At 53.8% G+C, this 16,695-nt stretch overlaps 1 protein-coding gene across 1 annotated transcript in view; it reads right to left on the bottom strand.

Annotated features, from left to right (window-relative positions):
* Positions 1–9,851, bottom strand: part of IGSF11 (immunoglobulin superfamily member 11) — a 343,387-nt gene extending 333,536 nt beyond the window's left edge. Inside the window, exon 1 of the mRNA XM_075334899.1 lies at positions 9,284–9,851. Coding sequence (XP_075191014.1) covers positions 9,284–9,347 — 64 coding nt within the window. The 5' untranslated portion in view covers positions 9,348–9,851. The remainder of the gene's footprint in view (positions 1–9,283) is intronic.
* Between the last annotated feature and the right edge of the window lie 6,844 nt (positions 9,852–16,695).

The raw sequence follows: 16,695 nt of genomic DNA on the forward strand, positions 1-16,695 counted from the left end.
CAGACTTATGCAGCCACATTATTTTAGTCCTTTCTTTTTCTCTTTCTCCTTCCAAAAAAAAATCAGTTTATTGAAATTAAAAGTGGGAAAAATTCTAAAATGATTCTTCTTGGTAAAACTTTTTCTGGCATTTCAACAGGGGTGTGTAGACTTTTTATATCCATTGTATAGGGGGGGGGGGGGGGGGGAGACCCAATGGTGTCATGATTGCTCTCCGTACTCTCCGGCGGCCCTCGGTCTTCCTACCATGAGTGAGGACATGTAATTATTCTTTGCGCTCTATCTGTGGGTTTGATGATTTATTGATGAGAACGATCTCGGCCGAGCGCTGGATTGGGGGTTGTTTCTTGGTGTTGAGGAGGTCATCAATAAAAATCGATAAAATTAAATGAAATTTAATATATATATAAAAAATTATCAGAAATTAAATAAAAAAAATAAATAAATAACTAAAAGTATAAAAAAAAATTACCCCCTAATTCATCTTCCATCAGTCTGGATTGAGGGCGGGTGTGTATACTTTTGTGGACTCATCATTCACAGATACATACACAAATGTTACGGATTTACAGTAACTGCCCAATCCAAATTTTGAAAACATTTTTAAAAAAAAATTTGAACCGTTTTTTTTTTTGTTTATTTTTAAATTCAAATTTTAAAAAAAAGTTAAGAACATTCTAAGAACATTGATACAAAGTATAACGGCTGCATCTGAGGCTCTCGTCCTCCGCAGACGTGGCTCCTGGTGGCGGAGTGTGGCCGTGGGGCGCGGCGGGGGAGGCGATCAGCGCACACTCTCCGCTCCCCCCCCCCCCCCCCCCAGCCACAGGCTATACTCCATTCTACTTAATTAGGCCTGGGACATTAACCCTTCGCCTGCAGCCCGGTGGCAGTTGTGCTGAGTCGTCTCCTCGGCGTGGAGCTCAGCGCTTCTAGCTCTTATTGAGTAGGTGTCACTGTCTTAAATGGTCCTTAACCGCATAACTCATTACTGAGCACGCTCCTAAATTACCAAACCAATTAAGAGAAGCAGCGTGTCACGGGCAGGAGGAAAGTGCCCCCCGAGGGCTCCCTGCCCTGTAAATCAACGGAACTGGAGAAGGCTGTGGAGGGAAATACTGGAATTATGTGACTTATAGCCCCCCAAGAATCAGGTGAAAAATGGGGGAGAGGAGTGCACCTCAAGTGTCAGTGTCATTATCCTGTACCCCCAGTTTCAGTGTCATTATCCTGTACCCCCAGTGTCAGTGTCATTAACCTGTACCCCCAGTGTCAGCGTCATTATCCTGTACCCCAGAGTCATTATCCTGTACCCCCAGTTTCAGTGTCATTATCCTGTACCCCCAGTGTCAGCGTCATTATCCTGTACCCCCAGTGTCAGCGTCATCATCCTGTACCCCCAGTGTCAGCGTCATTATCCTGTACCCCCAGTGTCAGCGTCATTATCCTGTACCCCCAGTGTCAGTGTCATTATCCTGTACCCCCAGTGTCATTATCCTGTACCCCCAGTGTCATTATCCTGTACCCCCAGTGTCATTATCCTGTACCCCCAGTGTCATTATCCTGTACCCCCAGTGTCATTATCCTGTACCCCCAGTGTCAGCGTCATTATCCTGTACCCCCAGTGTCAGCGTCATTATCCTGTACCCCCAGTGTCAGCGTCATTATCCTGCACCCTCAGTGTCATTATCCTGTACCCCCAGTGTCATTATCCTGTACCCCCAGTGTCATTATCCTGTACCCCCAGTGTCAGTGTCATTATCCTGTACCCCCAGTGTCAGTGTCATTATCTTGTCCCCAGTGTCAGTGTCATTATCCTGTACCCCCAGTGTCAGTGTCATTATCCTGTACCCCCAGTGTCAGTGTCATTATCCTGTACCCCCAGTGTCAGTGTCATTATCCTGTACCCCCAGTGTCAGTGTCATTATCCTGTACCCCCAGTGTCAGTGTCATTATCCTGTACCCCCAGTGTCAGTGTCATTATCCTGTACCCCCAGTGTCAGTGTCATTATCCTGTACCCCCAGTGTCAGTGTCATTATCCTGTACCCCCAGTGTCAGTGTCATTATCTTGTCCCCAGTGTCAGTGTCATTATCCTGTACCCCCAGTGTCAGTGTCATTATCTTGTCCCCAGTGTCAGTGTCATTATCCTGTACCCCCAGTGTCAGTGTCATTATCTTGTCCCCAGTGTCAGTGTCATTATCCTGTACCCCCAGTGTCAGTGTCATTATCTTGTCCCCAGTGTCAGTGTCATTATCCTGTACCCCCAGTGTCAGTGTCATTATCTTGTCCCCAGTGTCAGTGTCATTATCCTGTACCCCCAGTGTCAGTGTCATTATCTTGTCCCCAGTGTCAGTGTCATTATCTTGTCCCCAGTGTCAGTGTCATTATCCTGTACCCCCAGTGTCAGTGTCATTATCTTGTCCCCAGTGTCAGTGTCATTATCTTGTCCCCAGTGCCAGTGTCATTATCCTGTACCCCCAGTGTCAGTGTCATTATCTTGTCCCCAGTGTCAGTGTCATTATCCTGTACCCCCAGTGTCAGTATCCTGTACCCCCAGTGTCAGTGTCATTATCCTGTACCCCCAGTGTCAGTGTCATTATCCTGTACCCCCAGTGTCAGTGTCATTATCCTGTACCCCCAGTGTCAGTGTCATTATCTTGTCCCCAGTGTCAGTGTCATTATCTTGTCCCCAGTGCCAGTGTCATTATCCTGTACCCCCAGTGTCAGTGTCATTATCTTGTCCCCAGTGTCAGTGTCATTATCCTGTACCCCCAGTGTCAGTATCCTGTACCCCCAGTGTCAGTATCCTGTACCCCCAGTGTCAGTGTCATTATCCTGTACCCCCAGTGTCAGTGTCATTATCCTGTACCCCAGTGTCAGTGTCATTATCTTGTCCCCAGTGTCAGTGTCATTATCTTGTCCCCAGTGTCAGTGTCATTATCTTGTCCCCAGTGTCAGTGTTGCAGCGCTCGTTCCAGGTATTAATCCTGCCGATTTCTTCCTCACTTGCAGTTCTGCCTTTCACCACTTTGCTGACAGTGGATCTTTCCCATAGACATCATTAGAACAGCGCCACCTCCGTGATCATTCAGATAAGTGATATTTGCAATATAAGATCTCTGGAGGATCTGAGGGGAGTGTCCGCACGCTGCGAGCGGGAGACTGCAACGTACAACTTCCCAGAGGATATGTGATATGACTGCCCGCATGTTATCTGTCTTTCTGCCTCATTATCCGTCCGTTACCTAAATATCTATCTCTATTGATCCCTCACAGGACGAGGTGGTCCCGGAAGACCCCTCACAGGACAATATTACCAGACCCCTCACAGGACAATATTACCAGACCCCTCACAAGATGATATGGTCCCTGCGGACACTTCAAAGATGTGATACCGGTGGACTCCTCACAAGATGTGGTACCGTTGGGCCCCTCACAGGACGAGGTAGTTCCGGCCGACCCCTCACAGGACGACCCATTGGGCCCCCCACAGATCGATATGGTCCCAGCGGGCCCCTCACAAGATGATGTGGTCCCATTGGGCCCCTCACAGGACGATGTGGTCCCATTGGGCCACTCACAGGATGATGTGGTCCCATTGGGCCCCTCACAGATCGATGTGGTTCTGGCCGACCCCTCACAGGACAATGTGAACCCGACAGATGCCTCCTGAGACAATATGGTCCTGATCGACCCCTCACAGGACAATATGGACCCGGAGTAACCCTCACAAGACTTTATAGACCCGGCGGACCCTTCATAGGACAATATGGACTCAGTGGACTGATCACAGAACAAAATGGACCTGGTGGACCCTCCCACAGGGCAATATGGTCACAGCAGACCCCTCACAGGACAATATGATCCGGGCAAATATCTCATAAGACGAGGTGGTCCCAGCCCATCCCTCAAAGAACAATATAGTCCCGGCAGACCCCTCACAGTACAATATGGTCCCAGTAGATCTCTCACAGGCCAATATGGTAATGGTAGACAGTTCACAGGAAGATGTGGTCCCTGCGGACTCCTCATAGGATGAGGTGGTCCCAGCCCATCCCTCAAAGAACAATATGGTCCCGGCGCACCCCTCACAGGACAATATGGTCCCAGCAAACCCCTCGCATGATGAGGTGGTCCCAGCAGATCCCTCACAGGACAATATGGTCCCGGCGGACCCCTCACAGGACAATATGGTCTCCCGGTGGACCCCTCACAGGACAATATGGTCCCGGCGGACCCCTTCCAGGATGACGTGGTCCCGGCAGATATCTCACAGGAAGATGTGGTCCCAGCGGACCCCTCACAGGAAGATGTGGTCCCAGCGGACCCCCTCACAGGAAGATGTGGTCCCAGCGGACCCCTCACAGGAAGATGTGGTCCCAGCGGACCCCTCACAGGAAGATGTGGTCCCAGCGGACCCCTCACAGGAAGATGTGGTCCCAGCGGACCCCTCACAGGAAGAGGTGGTGCCAGCGGACCCCTCACAGGAAGATGTGGTGCCAGCAGAGCACATGGGTGTCTTATGTCAACAACACGGTACAGCACAGTGAGGCGTCAGTCCCGGCAGCTGCTGACAGATGATAAGTAGCAACATTTTTACACTGCAAAGTATAAAATAAAAATAAGAAAACAAAAGAGTAAAGAAATCTATCGAATCGCGTCTGTGTGAACCTGGATACCCTTTCATCCGTTTTCTTCTGGTTTTATGAGATGAAAGTTTTTTAAGACAATTTCAAATAAATTTGGGTTTTATGGAATTTGGAAATTCCTCTCCTATAAAATCTACAGAAAGTTACATTAATAATAATCACAGGTGGAGCCAGAAACTCCGGAGTCCTCACCACACGGACAGTGCACGAGCGACAGATTGAAGTGATCACTGATCCGGATCCAGAACCGATCACTGATCTGAGCCGCACAAAAAGTTATACAGACAAGGAAACGGATGGTGAGTGGATCCGATCTTATCCATAGACGTCTACGGCACAGAACCGATACACAACCAATAGATCACACGGATCCAATCGCTTTATACAGGACCTTGGAGGGGGGGTGCAGACGTGATGGTTCTTGGGGTCCAGAACTGGTCATTACACGGAACAAACCCAAACAGACCGAACACAACAATATTCCTGTGCAATGAAACATCCAAAATCTGAACGGAGAATCCGGAAAATGCAAAAAATGTCATCAGAAATCAGTAAAGTGAGTGGATCTGATCTGTCACCCAACGTCCCGCAGCTATAGATCCACTCATCTCTTGTCTCCGATCATCTATAGATCTATCCATCCATCTCCATGTATAGATAACACATGGGCAGCAGTCCTATGCAAGACACACTGGAGGATCAGTAAGTGTCCAGATATTACAGGAAAAACCATATACAGCACATGTGCCCTATGTTGCCCCTGCAGACGGTGTGGACAGTGCCCTATGTTGTCCTATGTTGCCCCTGCAGACAGTGTGGACGGTGCCCTATGTTGTCCTATGTTGCCCCTGCAGACGGTGTGGACGGTGCCCTATGTTGTCCTATGTTGCCCCTGCAGACAGTGTGGACGGTGCCCTATGTTGTCCTATGTTGCCCCTGCAGACAGTGTGGACGGTGCCCTATGTTGTCCTATGTTGCCCCTGCAGACAGTGTGGACGGTGCCCTATGTTGTCCTATGTTGCCCCTGCAGACAGTGTGGACGGTGCCCTATGTTGCCCCTGCAGACGGTGTGGACGGTGCCCTATGTTGCCCCTGCAGACGGTGTGGAAGGTGCCCTATGTTGTCCTATGTTATCCCTTCAGACAGTGTGGACGGTGCCCTATGTTGTCCTATGTGGCCCCTGCAGACAGTGTGGACGGTGCCCTATGTTGCCCCTGCAGACAGTGCCCTATGTTGTCCTATGTTGCCCCTGCAGACAGTGTGGACGGTGCCCTATGTTGTCCTATGTTGCCCCTGCAGACAGTGTGGACGGTGCCCTATGTTGCCCCTGCAGACGGTGTGGACGGTGCCCTATGTTGCCCCTGCAGACGGTGTGGAAGGTGCCCTATGTTGTCCTATGTTATCCCTTCAGACAGTGTGGACGGTGCCCTATGTTGTCCTATGTGGCCCCTGCAGACAGTGTGGACGGTGCCCTATGTTGCCCCTGCAGACAGTGCCCTATGTTGTCCTATGTTGCCCCTGCAGACAGTGTGGACGGTGCCCTATGTTGCCCCTGCAGACAGTGCCCTATGTTGTCCTATGTTGCCCCTGCAGACAGTGTGGACGGTGCCCTATGTTGCCCCTGCAGACGGTGTGGACGGTGCCCTATGTTGCCCCTGCAGACAGTGTGGACGGTGCCCTATGTTGCCCCTGCAGACGGTGTGGTCGGTGCCCTATGTTGCCCCTGCAGACGGTGGGGACGGTGCCCTATGTTGCCCCTGCAGACAGTGTGGTCGGTGCCCTATGTTGCCCCTGCAGACAGTGTGGTCGGTGCCCTATGTTGCCCCTGCAGACGGTGTGGTCGGTGCCCTATGTTACCCCTGCAGACGGTGTGGACGGTGCCCTATGTTGCCCCTGCAGACGGTGTGGTCGGTGCCCTATGTTACCCCTGCAGACGGTGTGGACGGTGTCCTATGTTGCCCCTGCAGACAGTGTGGTCGGTGCCCTATGTTGCCCCTGCAGACGGTGTGGTCGGTGCCCTATGTTGCCCCTGCAGACGGTGTGGTCGGTGCCCTATGTTGCCCCTGCAGACAGTGTGGACGGTGCCCTATGTTGCCCCTGCAGACGGTGGGGACGGTGCCCTATGTTGCCCCTGCAGACAGTGTGGTCGGTGCCCTATGTTGCCCCTGCAGACAGTGTGGTCGGTGCCCTATGTTGCCCCTGCAGACGGTGTGGTCGGTGCCCTATGTTGCCCCTGCAGACGGTGTGGTCGGTGCCCTATGTTACCCCTGCAGACGGTGTGGACGGTGCCCTATGTTGCCCCTGCAGACGGTGTGGTCGGTGCCCTATGTTGCCCCTGCAGACAGTGTGGTCGGTGCCCTATGTTGCCCCTGCAGACGGTGTGGACGGTGCCCTATGTTGCCCCTGCAGACGGTGTGGTCGGTGCCCTATGTTGCCCCTGCAGACGGTGTGGTCGGTGCCCTATGTTGTCCTATGTTGCCCCTGCAGACGGTGTGGTCGGTGCCCTATGTTGTCCTATGTTGCCCCTGCAGACGGTGTGGTCGGTGCCCTATGTTGCCCCTGCAGACGGTGTGGTCGGTGCCCTATGTTGCCCCTGCAGACGGTGTGGACGGTGCCCTATGTTGCCCCTGCAGACGGTGTGGTCGGTGTCCTATGTTGCCCCTGCAGACGGTGTGGACGGTGCCCTATGTTGCCCCTGCAGACGGTGTGGATGGTGCCCTATGTTGCCCCTGCAGACGGTGTGGACGGTGCCCTATGTTGCCCCTGCAGACGGTGTGGATGGTGCCCTATGTTGCCCCTGCAGACGGTGTGGTCGGTGCCCTATGTTGCCCCTGCAGACGGTGTGGTCGGTGCCCTATGTTGTCCTATGTTGCCCCTGCAGACGGTGTGGTCGGTGCCCTATGTTGTCCTATGTTGCCCCTGCAGACGGTGTGGTCGGTGCCCTATGTTGCCCCTGCAGACGGTGTGGATGGTGCCCTATGTTGCCCCTGCAGACGGTGTGGACGGTGCCCTATGTTGCCCCTGCAGACGGTGTGGATGGTGCCCTATGTTGTCCTATGTTGCCCCTGCAGACGGTGTGGTCGGTGCCCTATGTTGCCCCTGCAGACGGTGTGGATGGTGCCCTATGTTGCCCCTGCAGACGGTGTGGTCGGTGCCCTATGTTGCCCCTGCAGACGGTGTGGTCGGTGCCCTATGTTGCCCCTGCAGACGGTGTGGACGGTGCCCTATGTTGCCCCTGCAGACGGTGTGGTCGGTGTCCTATGTTGCCCCTGCAGACGGTGTGGACGGTGCCCTATGTTGCCCCTGCAGACGGTGTGGATGGTGCCCTATGTTGCCCCTGCAGACGGTGTGGACGGTGCCCTATGTTGCCCCTGCAGACGGTGTGGATGGTGCCCTATGTTGCCCCTGCAGACGGTGTGGTCGGTGCCCTATGTTGCCCCTGCAGACGGTGTGGTCGGTGCCCTATGTTGTCCTATGTTGCCCCTGCAGACGGTGTGGTCGGTGCCCTATGTTGTCCTATGTTGCCCCTGCAGACGGTGTGGTCGGTGCCCTATGTTGCCCCTGCAGACGGTGTGGATGGTGCCCTATGTTGCCCCTGCAGACGGTGTGGATGGTGCCCTATGTTGCCCCTGCAGACGGTGTGGACGGTGCCCTATGTTGCCCCTGCAGACGGTGTGGATGGTGCCCTATGTTGCCCCTGCAGACGGTGTGGTCGGTGCCCTATGTTGCCCCTGCAGACGGTGTGGTCGGTGCCCTATGTTGTCCTATGTTGCCCCTGCAGACGGTGTGGTCGGTGCCCTATGTTGTCCTATGTTGCCCCTGCAGACGGTGTGGTCGGTGCCCTATGTTGCCCCTGCAGACGGTGTGGACGGTGCCCTATGTTGCCCCTGCAGACGGTGTGGTCGGTGCCCTATGTTGCCCCTGCAGACGGTGTGGTCGGTGCCCTATGTTGCCCCTGCAGACGGTGTGGTCGGTGCCCTATGTTGCCCCTGCAGACGGTGTGGTCGGTGCCCTATGTTGCCCCTGCAGACGGTGTGGTCGGTGCCTTATGTTGCCCCTGCAGACGGTGTGGTCGGTGCCCTATGTTGCCCCTGCAGACGGTGTGGTCGGTGCCCTATGTTGCCCCTGCAGACGGTGTGGTCGGTGCCCTATGTTGCCCCTGCAGACGGTGTGGTCGGTGCCCTATGTTGCCCCTGCAGACGGTGTGGTCGGTGCCCTATGTTGCCCCTGCAGACGGTGTGGTCGGTGCCTTATGTTGCCCCTGCAGACGGTGTGGACGGTGCCCTATGTTGCCCCTGCAGACGGTGTGGTCGGTGCCCTATGTTGCCCCTGCAGACGGTGTGGTCGGTGCCCTATGTTGCCCCTGCAGACAGTGTGGTCGGTGCCCTATGTTGCCCCTGCAGACGGTGTGGTCGGTGCCCTATGTTGCCCCTGCAGACGGTGTGGTCGGTGCCCTATGTTGCCCCTGCAGACGGTGTGGTCGGTGCCCTATGTTGCCCCTGCAGACGGTGTGGACGGTGCCCTATGTTGCCCCTGCAGACGGTGTGGACGGTGCCCTATGTTGCCCCTGCAGACGGTGTGGTCGGTGCCAGCAGCACACAATGGGCAGACCCCGGTGCCAGCTGCACTCACCTCTTAGCGCCGTCACTGCGCCCAGGACCAGGCAGATCCCCCAAGATCCCGTCCTCCTCCTCATCCTGCAGGGGGCACCTGTGCCCGGAGGGGGGGTCCCTGGAAAACTCCAACTCTCCTAAATCCAGCCGTCAGCGGCGCAATCCACAGCGCATGGGTGAGGCGCCGTCCCGAGGAGTGCCAGCCGGGCACAGCATCCGCCTGCGATCCACTGGATCCCCACAATCCCGGAGCAAGGAGGATCCTGCACCAACTCCAGGGAGGATGCGCACGAGGCTCCGGGGGGCTCTGCGGGGTCCACACTGCACGGACGCCCCCGCGGAGGGGCCGGGGACGGGGCAGAGCCGGGGCCCGGGCTCCACACGGGCAGGTTAACCCCTGCAGGGCAGAGCGGACAGGGGGCGCTGCTCCCGGGACCCCGGGCTCCACAGGGGTGGGCTTAACCCTCGCGGGGCTGCTCTGGATTAACCCTTGGCTGCAGGCAGGAGCTCCGGTCCTGAGGGTGGCTCCGTGCAGGGCAGGGGATGCAGCAGCCGGCACTCCGGCCCTGTGCTGGGCACTGCTGTCTCCGGAGTGTCCGCTCGACACGTGTTCCCTCCCTTCTCCCCTCTCTCTCCATTGACAGAGCCGTCTCCGAGCAACCCGGGGACGCCGCCACCCCCCTGCCCGGTGCCGCCGCTCAGCTGCAACACAGCGAGGTTTTGCGGTGAGTTAGGGCGCCCTCTGCCGGCCAAAAGGGAGAACTGCAGCTCAGAGCCGAGGGATGCGGCAGCGGGACGGGGACAAGAAGCTGCAGAGCCCGGGTCACCGGAGGCTGCGGGACCAGGCTGTGTACGGGGGCTCTGCACTGAATACAGGGGCTCTGCACTGAATGCAGGGTGACCTATACTGAATACAGGGGCTCTGCACTGAATACAGGGGCTCTACACTGAATACAGGGTGACCTATACTGAATACAGGGGCTCTGCACTGAATACAGGGGCTCTGCACTGAATACAGGGGCTCTGCACTGAATACAGGGGCTCTGCACTGAATACAGGGGCTCTGCACTGAATACAGGGTGACCTATACTGAATACAGGGGCTCTGCACCTAATACAGGGTGACCTATACTGAATACAGGGTGACCTATACTGAATACAGGGGCTCTGCACTGAATACAGGGTGACCTATACTGAATACAGGGTGACCTATACTGAATACAGGGGCACTACACTGAATACAGGGTGACCTATACTGAATACAGGGGCTCTGCACTGAATACAGGGTGACCTATACTGAATACAGGGTGACCTATACTGAATACAGGGGCTCTGCACTGAATACAGGGTGACCTATACTGAATACAGGGTGACCTATACTGAATACAGGGGCTCTGCACTGAATACAGGGTGACCTATACTGAATACAGGGGCTCTGCACTGAATACAGGGGCTCTGCACTGAATACAGGGGCTCTACACTGAATACAGGGGCTCTGTACCTAATACAAGGGGCTCTGCACTGAGTACAGGGGATCTGCACTGAATACAGGGGCTCTGCACTGAATACAGGGGCTCTGTACCTAATACAAGGGGCTCTGCACTGAGTACAGGGGATCTGCACTGAATACAGGGGATCTGCACTGAATACAGGGGCTCTGCACCTAATACAGGGTGACCTATACTGAATACAGGGGCTCTGCACCTAATACAGGGTGACCTATACTGAATACAGGGGCTCTGCACCTAATACAGGGTGACCTATACTGAATACAGGGGCTCTGCACTTAATACAGGGGCTCTGTACCTAATACAAGGGGCTCTGCACTGAGTACAGGGGATCTGCACTGAATACAGGGGCTCTGTACCTAATACAAGGGGCTCTGCACTGAGTACAGGGGATCTGCACTGAATACAGGGGCTCTGCACTGAATACAGGGGCTCTGTACCTAATACAAGGGGCTCTGCACTGAGTACAGGGGATCTGCACTGAATACAGGGGCTCTGCACTGAATACAGGGGCTCTGTACCTAATACAAGGGGCTCTGCACTGAGTACAGGGGATCTGCACTGAATACAGGGGATCTGCACTGAATACAGGGGCTCTGCACCTAATACAGGGTGACCTATACTGAATACAGGGGCTCTGCACCTAATACAGGGTGACCTATACTGAATACAGGGGCTCTGCACCTAATACAGGGTGACCTATACTGAATACAGGGGCTCTGCACTTAATACAGGGTGACCTATACTGAATACAGGGGCTCTGCACTGAATACAGGGGCTCTGCACTGAATACAGGGTGACCTATACTGAATACAGGGGCTCTGCACTGAATACAGGGGGCTCTACACTGAATACAGGGTGACCTATACTGAATACAGGGTGACCTATACTGAATACAGGGGCTCTGCACTGAATACAGGGGGCTCTGCACTGAATACAGGGGGCTCTGCACTGAATGCAGGGTGACCTATACTGAATACAGGGGCTCTGCACTGAATACAGGGGGCTCTACACTGAATACAGGGGCTCTGTACCTAATACAAGGGGCTCTTGCACTGAGTACAGGGTGACCTATACTGAATACAGGGGCTCTGCACTGAATACAGGGGGCTCTGCACTGAATACAGGGGGCTCTGCACTGAATACAGGGGCTCTGCACTGAATACAGGGGCTCTGCACTGAATGCAGGGTGACCTATACTGAATACAGGGGCTCTGCACTGAATACAGGGTGACCTATACTGAATACAGGGGGCTCTGCACTGAATGCAGGGTGACCTATACTGAATACAGGGGCTCTGCACTGAGTACAGGGTGACCTATACTGAATACAGGGGCTCTGCACTGAATACAGGGGGCTCTGCACTGAATGCAGGGTGACCTATACTGAATACAGGGGCTCTGCACTGAATACAGGGGGCTCTGCACTGAATACAGGGGGCTCTGCACTGAATACAGGGGGCTCTGCACTGAATGCAGGGTGACCTATACTGAATACAGGGGCTCTGCACTGAATACAGGGGGCTCTACACTGAATACAGGGGCTCTGTACCTAATACAAGGGGCTCTGCACTGAGTACAGGGTGACCTATACTGAATACAGGGGCTCTGCACTGAATACAGGGGGCTCTGCACTGAATACAGGGGGCTCTGCACTGAATACAGGGGCTCTGCACTGAATACAGGGGCTCTGCACTGAATGCAGGGTGACCTATACTGAATACAGGGGCTCTGCACTGAATACAGGGTGACCTATACTGAATACAGGGGCTCTGCACTGAGTACAGGGTGACCTATACTGAATACAGGGGCTCTGCACTGAATACAGGGGGCTCTGCACTGAATGCAGGGTGACCTATACTGAATACAGGGGCTCTGCACTGAATACAGGGGGCTCTGCACTAAATACAGGGTGACCTATACTGAATACAGGGGCTCTGCACTGAATACAGGGGCTCTGTACCTAATACAAGGGGCTCTGCACTGAGTACAGGGTGAAATATACTGAATACAGGGGCTCTGCACTGAATACAGGGGCTCTGCACTGAATACAGGGGCTCTGTACCTAATACAAGGGGCTCTGCACTGAGTACAGGGTGACCTATACTGAATACAGGGGCTCTGCACTGAATACAGGGGGCTCTGCACTGAATACAGGGGCTCTGCACTGAATACAGGGTGACCTATACTGAATACAGGGGCTCTGCACTGAATACAGGGGCTCTGCACTGAATACAGGGGCTCTGCACCTAATACAGGGTGACCTATACTGAATACAGGGGCTCTGCACTAAATACAGGGGCTCTGCACTGAATACAGGGGCTCTACACTAAATACAGAGACTCTGCACTGAATACAGGGGGCTCTGCACTGAATATAGGATGCTCTGTACTGAATACAGGGGCTCTGTACCTAATACAGGGTGACCTATACTGAATACAGGGGCTCTGCACTGAATACAGGGGCTCTGCACTGAATACAGGGGCTCTGCACCTAATACAGGGTGACCTATACTGAATACAGGGGCTCTGCACTAAATACAGGGGCTCTGCACTGAATACAGGGGCTCTACACTAAATACAGAGGCTCTGCACTGAATACAGGGGGCTCTGCACTGAATATAGGATGCTCTGCACTGAATACAGGGGCTCTGTACCTAATACAGGGTGACCTATACTGAATACAGGGGTTCTGCACTGAATACAGGGGGCTCTGCACTGAATACAGGGGCTCTGCACTGAATACAGGGGCTCTGCACTGAATACAGGGTGACCTATACTGAATACAGGGGCTTTGCACTGAATACAGGGGGCTCTGCACTGAATGCAGGGGCTCTGCACCTAATACAGGGTGACCTATACTGAATACAGGGGCTCTGCACTGAATACAGGGGCTCTACACTGAATACAGGGGCTCTGCACCTAATACAGGGTGACCTATACTGAATACAGGGGGCTCTGCACTGAATACAGGGGCTCTGCACTAAATACAGGGGCTCTGCACTGAATACAGGGGCTCTACACTAAATACAGAGGCTCTGCACTGAATACAGGGGGCTCTGCACTGAATATAGTATGCTCTGCACTGAATACAGGGGCTGTACACTGAATACAGGAGGCTTTGCACTGAATACAGGGGCTCTACACTGAATACAGGGGACTCTGCACAGAATACAGTGCTCTCCACTGAATACAGGAGGCTCTGCACTGAATACAGGGGCTCTACACTAAATACAGGGGATCTGCACTGAATATAGGGGCTCTGCACTGAATACAGGGGCTCTGCACTGAATACAGGGGATCTGCACTGAATACGGGGATCTGCACTGAATATGGGGGCTCTGCACTGAATACAGGGGCTCTGCACTGAATACAGGGGATCTGCACTGAATAGAGGGGCTCTGTACTGAATATGGGGGCTCTGCACTGAATACAGGGTGCTCTGCACTGAATACAGGGTGCTCTGCACTGAATACAGGGGCTCTGCACTGAATATAGGGGCGGCTCTGCACTGAATACAGGGGCTCTACACTAAATACAGGGGAGCTGCACTCAATATAGGGTCTCTGTACTGAATATGGGGGCTCTACACTGAATACAGGAGATTTGCACTGAATACAGGGGCTCTACACTGAATACAGGGGCTCTGCACTGAATTCGGAGGCTCTGCACTGAAAATAGGGGCTCTGCACTCAATATAGGGGCTCTACACTGAATACAGGAGATTTGCACTGAATACGGGGGCTCTGCACTGAATAGAGGGGCTCTGCACTGAATACGGGGGCTCTGCACTGAATACAGGGGGCTCTGCACTGAATACAGGGGGCTCTGCACTGAATACAGGAGATTTGCACTGAATACAGGGGCTCTACACTGAATACAGGGGACTCTGCACTGAATACAGGGGCTCTACACTGAATACAGGGGACTCTACACTGAATACAGGGGGCTCTGCACTGAATACAGGGGCTCTACACTGAATACAAGGGACTCTACACTGAATACAGGGGGCTCTGCACTGAATACAGGGGCTCTACACTGAATACAGGGGACTCTACACTGAATACAGGGGGCTCTGCACTGAATACAGGGGCTCTACACTGAATACAGGGGACTCTACACTGAATACAGGGGGCTCTGCACTGAATACGGGGGCTCTGCACTGATTACAGGGACTCTGCACTGAATACAGGGGCTCTGCACTGAATACAGGGGCTCTACACTGAATACAGGGGACTCTGCACTGAATACAGGGGCTCTACACTGAATACAGGGGACTCTACACTGAATACAGGGGGCTCTGCACTGAATACAGGGGCTCTACACTGAATACAGGGGACTCTGCACTGAATACAGGGGCTCTACACTGAATACAGGGGACTCTACACTGAATACAGGGACTCTGCACTGAATACAGGGGCTCTACACTGAATACAGGGGACTCTGCACTGAATACAGGGGCTCTACACTGAATACAGGGGACTCTACACTGAATACAGGGGGCTCTGCACTGAATACAGGGGCTCTACACTGAATACAGGGGGCTCTGCACTGAATACAGGGGCTCTACACTGAATACAGGGGACTCTGCACTGAATACAGGGGCTCTGCACTGAATACAGGGGCTCTACACTGAATACAGGGGCTCTGCACTGAATACAGGGGCTCTGCACTGAATACAGGGGCTCTACACTGAATACAGGGGCTCTGCACTGAATACAGGGGCTCTACACTGAATACAGGGGCTCTGCACTGAATACAGGGGCTCTGCACTGAATACAGGGGCTCTACACTGAATACAGGGGACTCTGCACTGAATACAGGGGCTCTGCACTGAATACAGGGGCTCTGCACTGAATACAGGAGATCTGCACTTAATACAGGGGATCTGCACTGAATACAGGGACTCTGCACTGAATACAGGGGCTCTGCACTGAATACAGGAAATTTGCACTGAATACAGGGGCTCTGCACTGAATACAGGGGCTCTACACTGAATACAGGGGCTCTGCACTGAATACAGGGGCTCTGCACTGAATACAGGGGGCTCTACACTGAATACAGGGGACTCTGCACTGAATACAGGGGCTCTACACTGAATACAGGGGGCTCTGCACTGAATACAGGGGCTCTGCACTGAATACAGGGAATCTGCACTGAATACAGAGGCTCTACACTGAATATAGGATGCTCTGCACTGAATACAGGGGCTCTGCACTGAATACAGAGGCTCTGCACTGAATATAGGGGTTCTGCACTGAATACAGGGGGCTCTGCACTGAATACAGGGGCTCTGCACTGAATACAGGGGCTTTGCACTGAATACAGAGGATCTGCACTGAATACAGGGGCTTTGCACTGAATACAGGGGCTTTGCACTGAATACAGCGGCTCTGCACTGAATACAGGGGGCTCTGCACTGAATACAGAGGATCTGCACTGAATACAGAGGATCTGCACTGAATATAGGGGCTCTGCACTGAATACAGGGGCTTTGCACTGAATACAGGGGCTTTGCACTGAATACAGGGGCTCTGCACTGAATATAGGGGCTCTGCACTGAATACAGGGGCTTTGCACTGAATACAGGGGCTCTGCACTGAATACAGGGGCTCTGCACTGAATACAGGGGCTCTGCACTGAATACAGGGTTCTGCACTGAATACAAGGGGCTCTGCACTGAATACAGGGGCTCTGCACTGAATACAGGGGCTCTGCACTGAATACAGGGGGCTATGCACTGAATACAGGGACTCTGCACTGAATACAGGGGCTCTGCACTGAATACAGGGGCTTTGCACTGAATACAGGGGCTCTGCACTGAATACAGGGGCTCTGCACTGAATACAGGGACTCTGCACTGAATACAGAGGCTCTGCACTGAATACAGGGGCTTTGCACTGAATACAGGGGCTCTGCACTGAAT

This window comes from Anomaloglossus baeobatrachus, chromosome 2 (assembly GCF_048569485.1).
Source record: "Anomaloglossus baeobatrachus isolate aAnoBae1 chromosome 2, aAnoBae1.hap1, whole genome shotgun sequence".
Lineage (NCBI taxonomy): Eukaryota > Metazoa > Chordata > Amphibia > Anura > Aromobatidae > Anomaloglossus > Anomaloglossus baeobatrachus.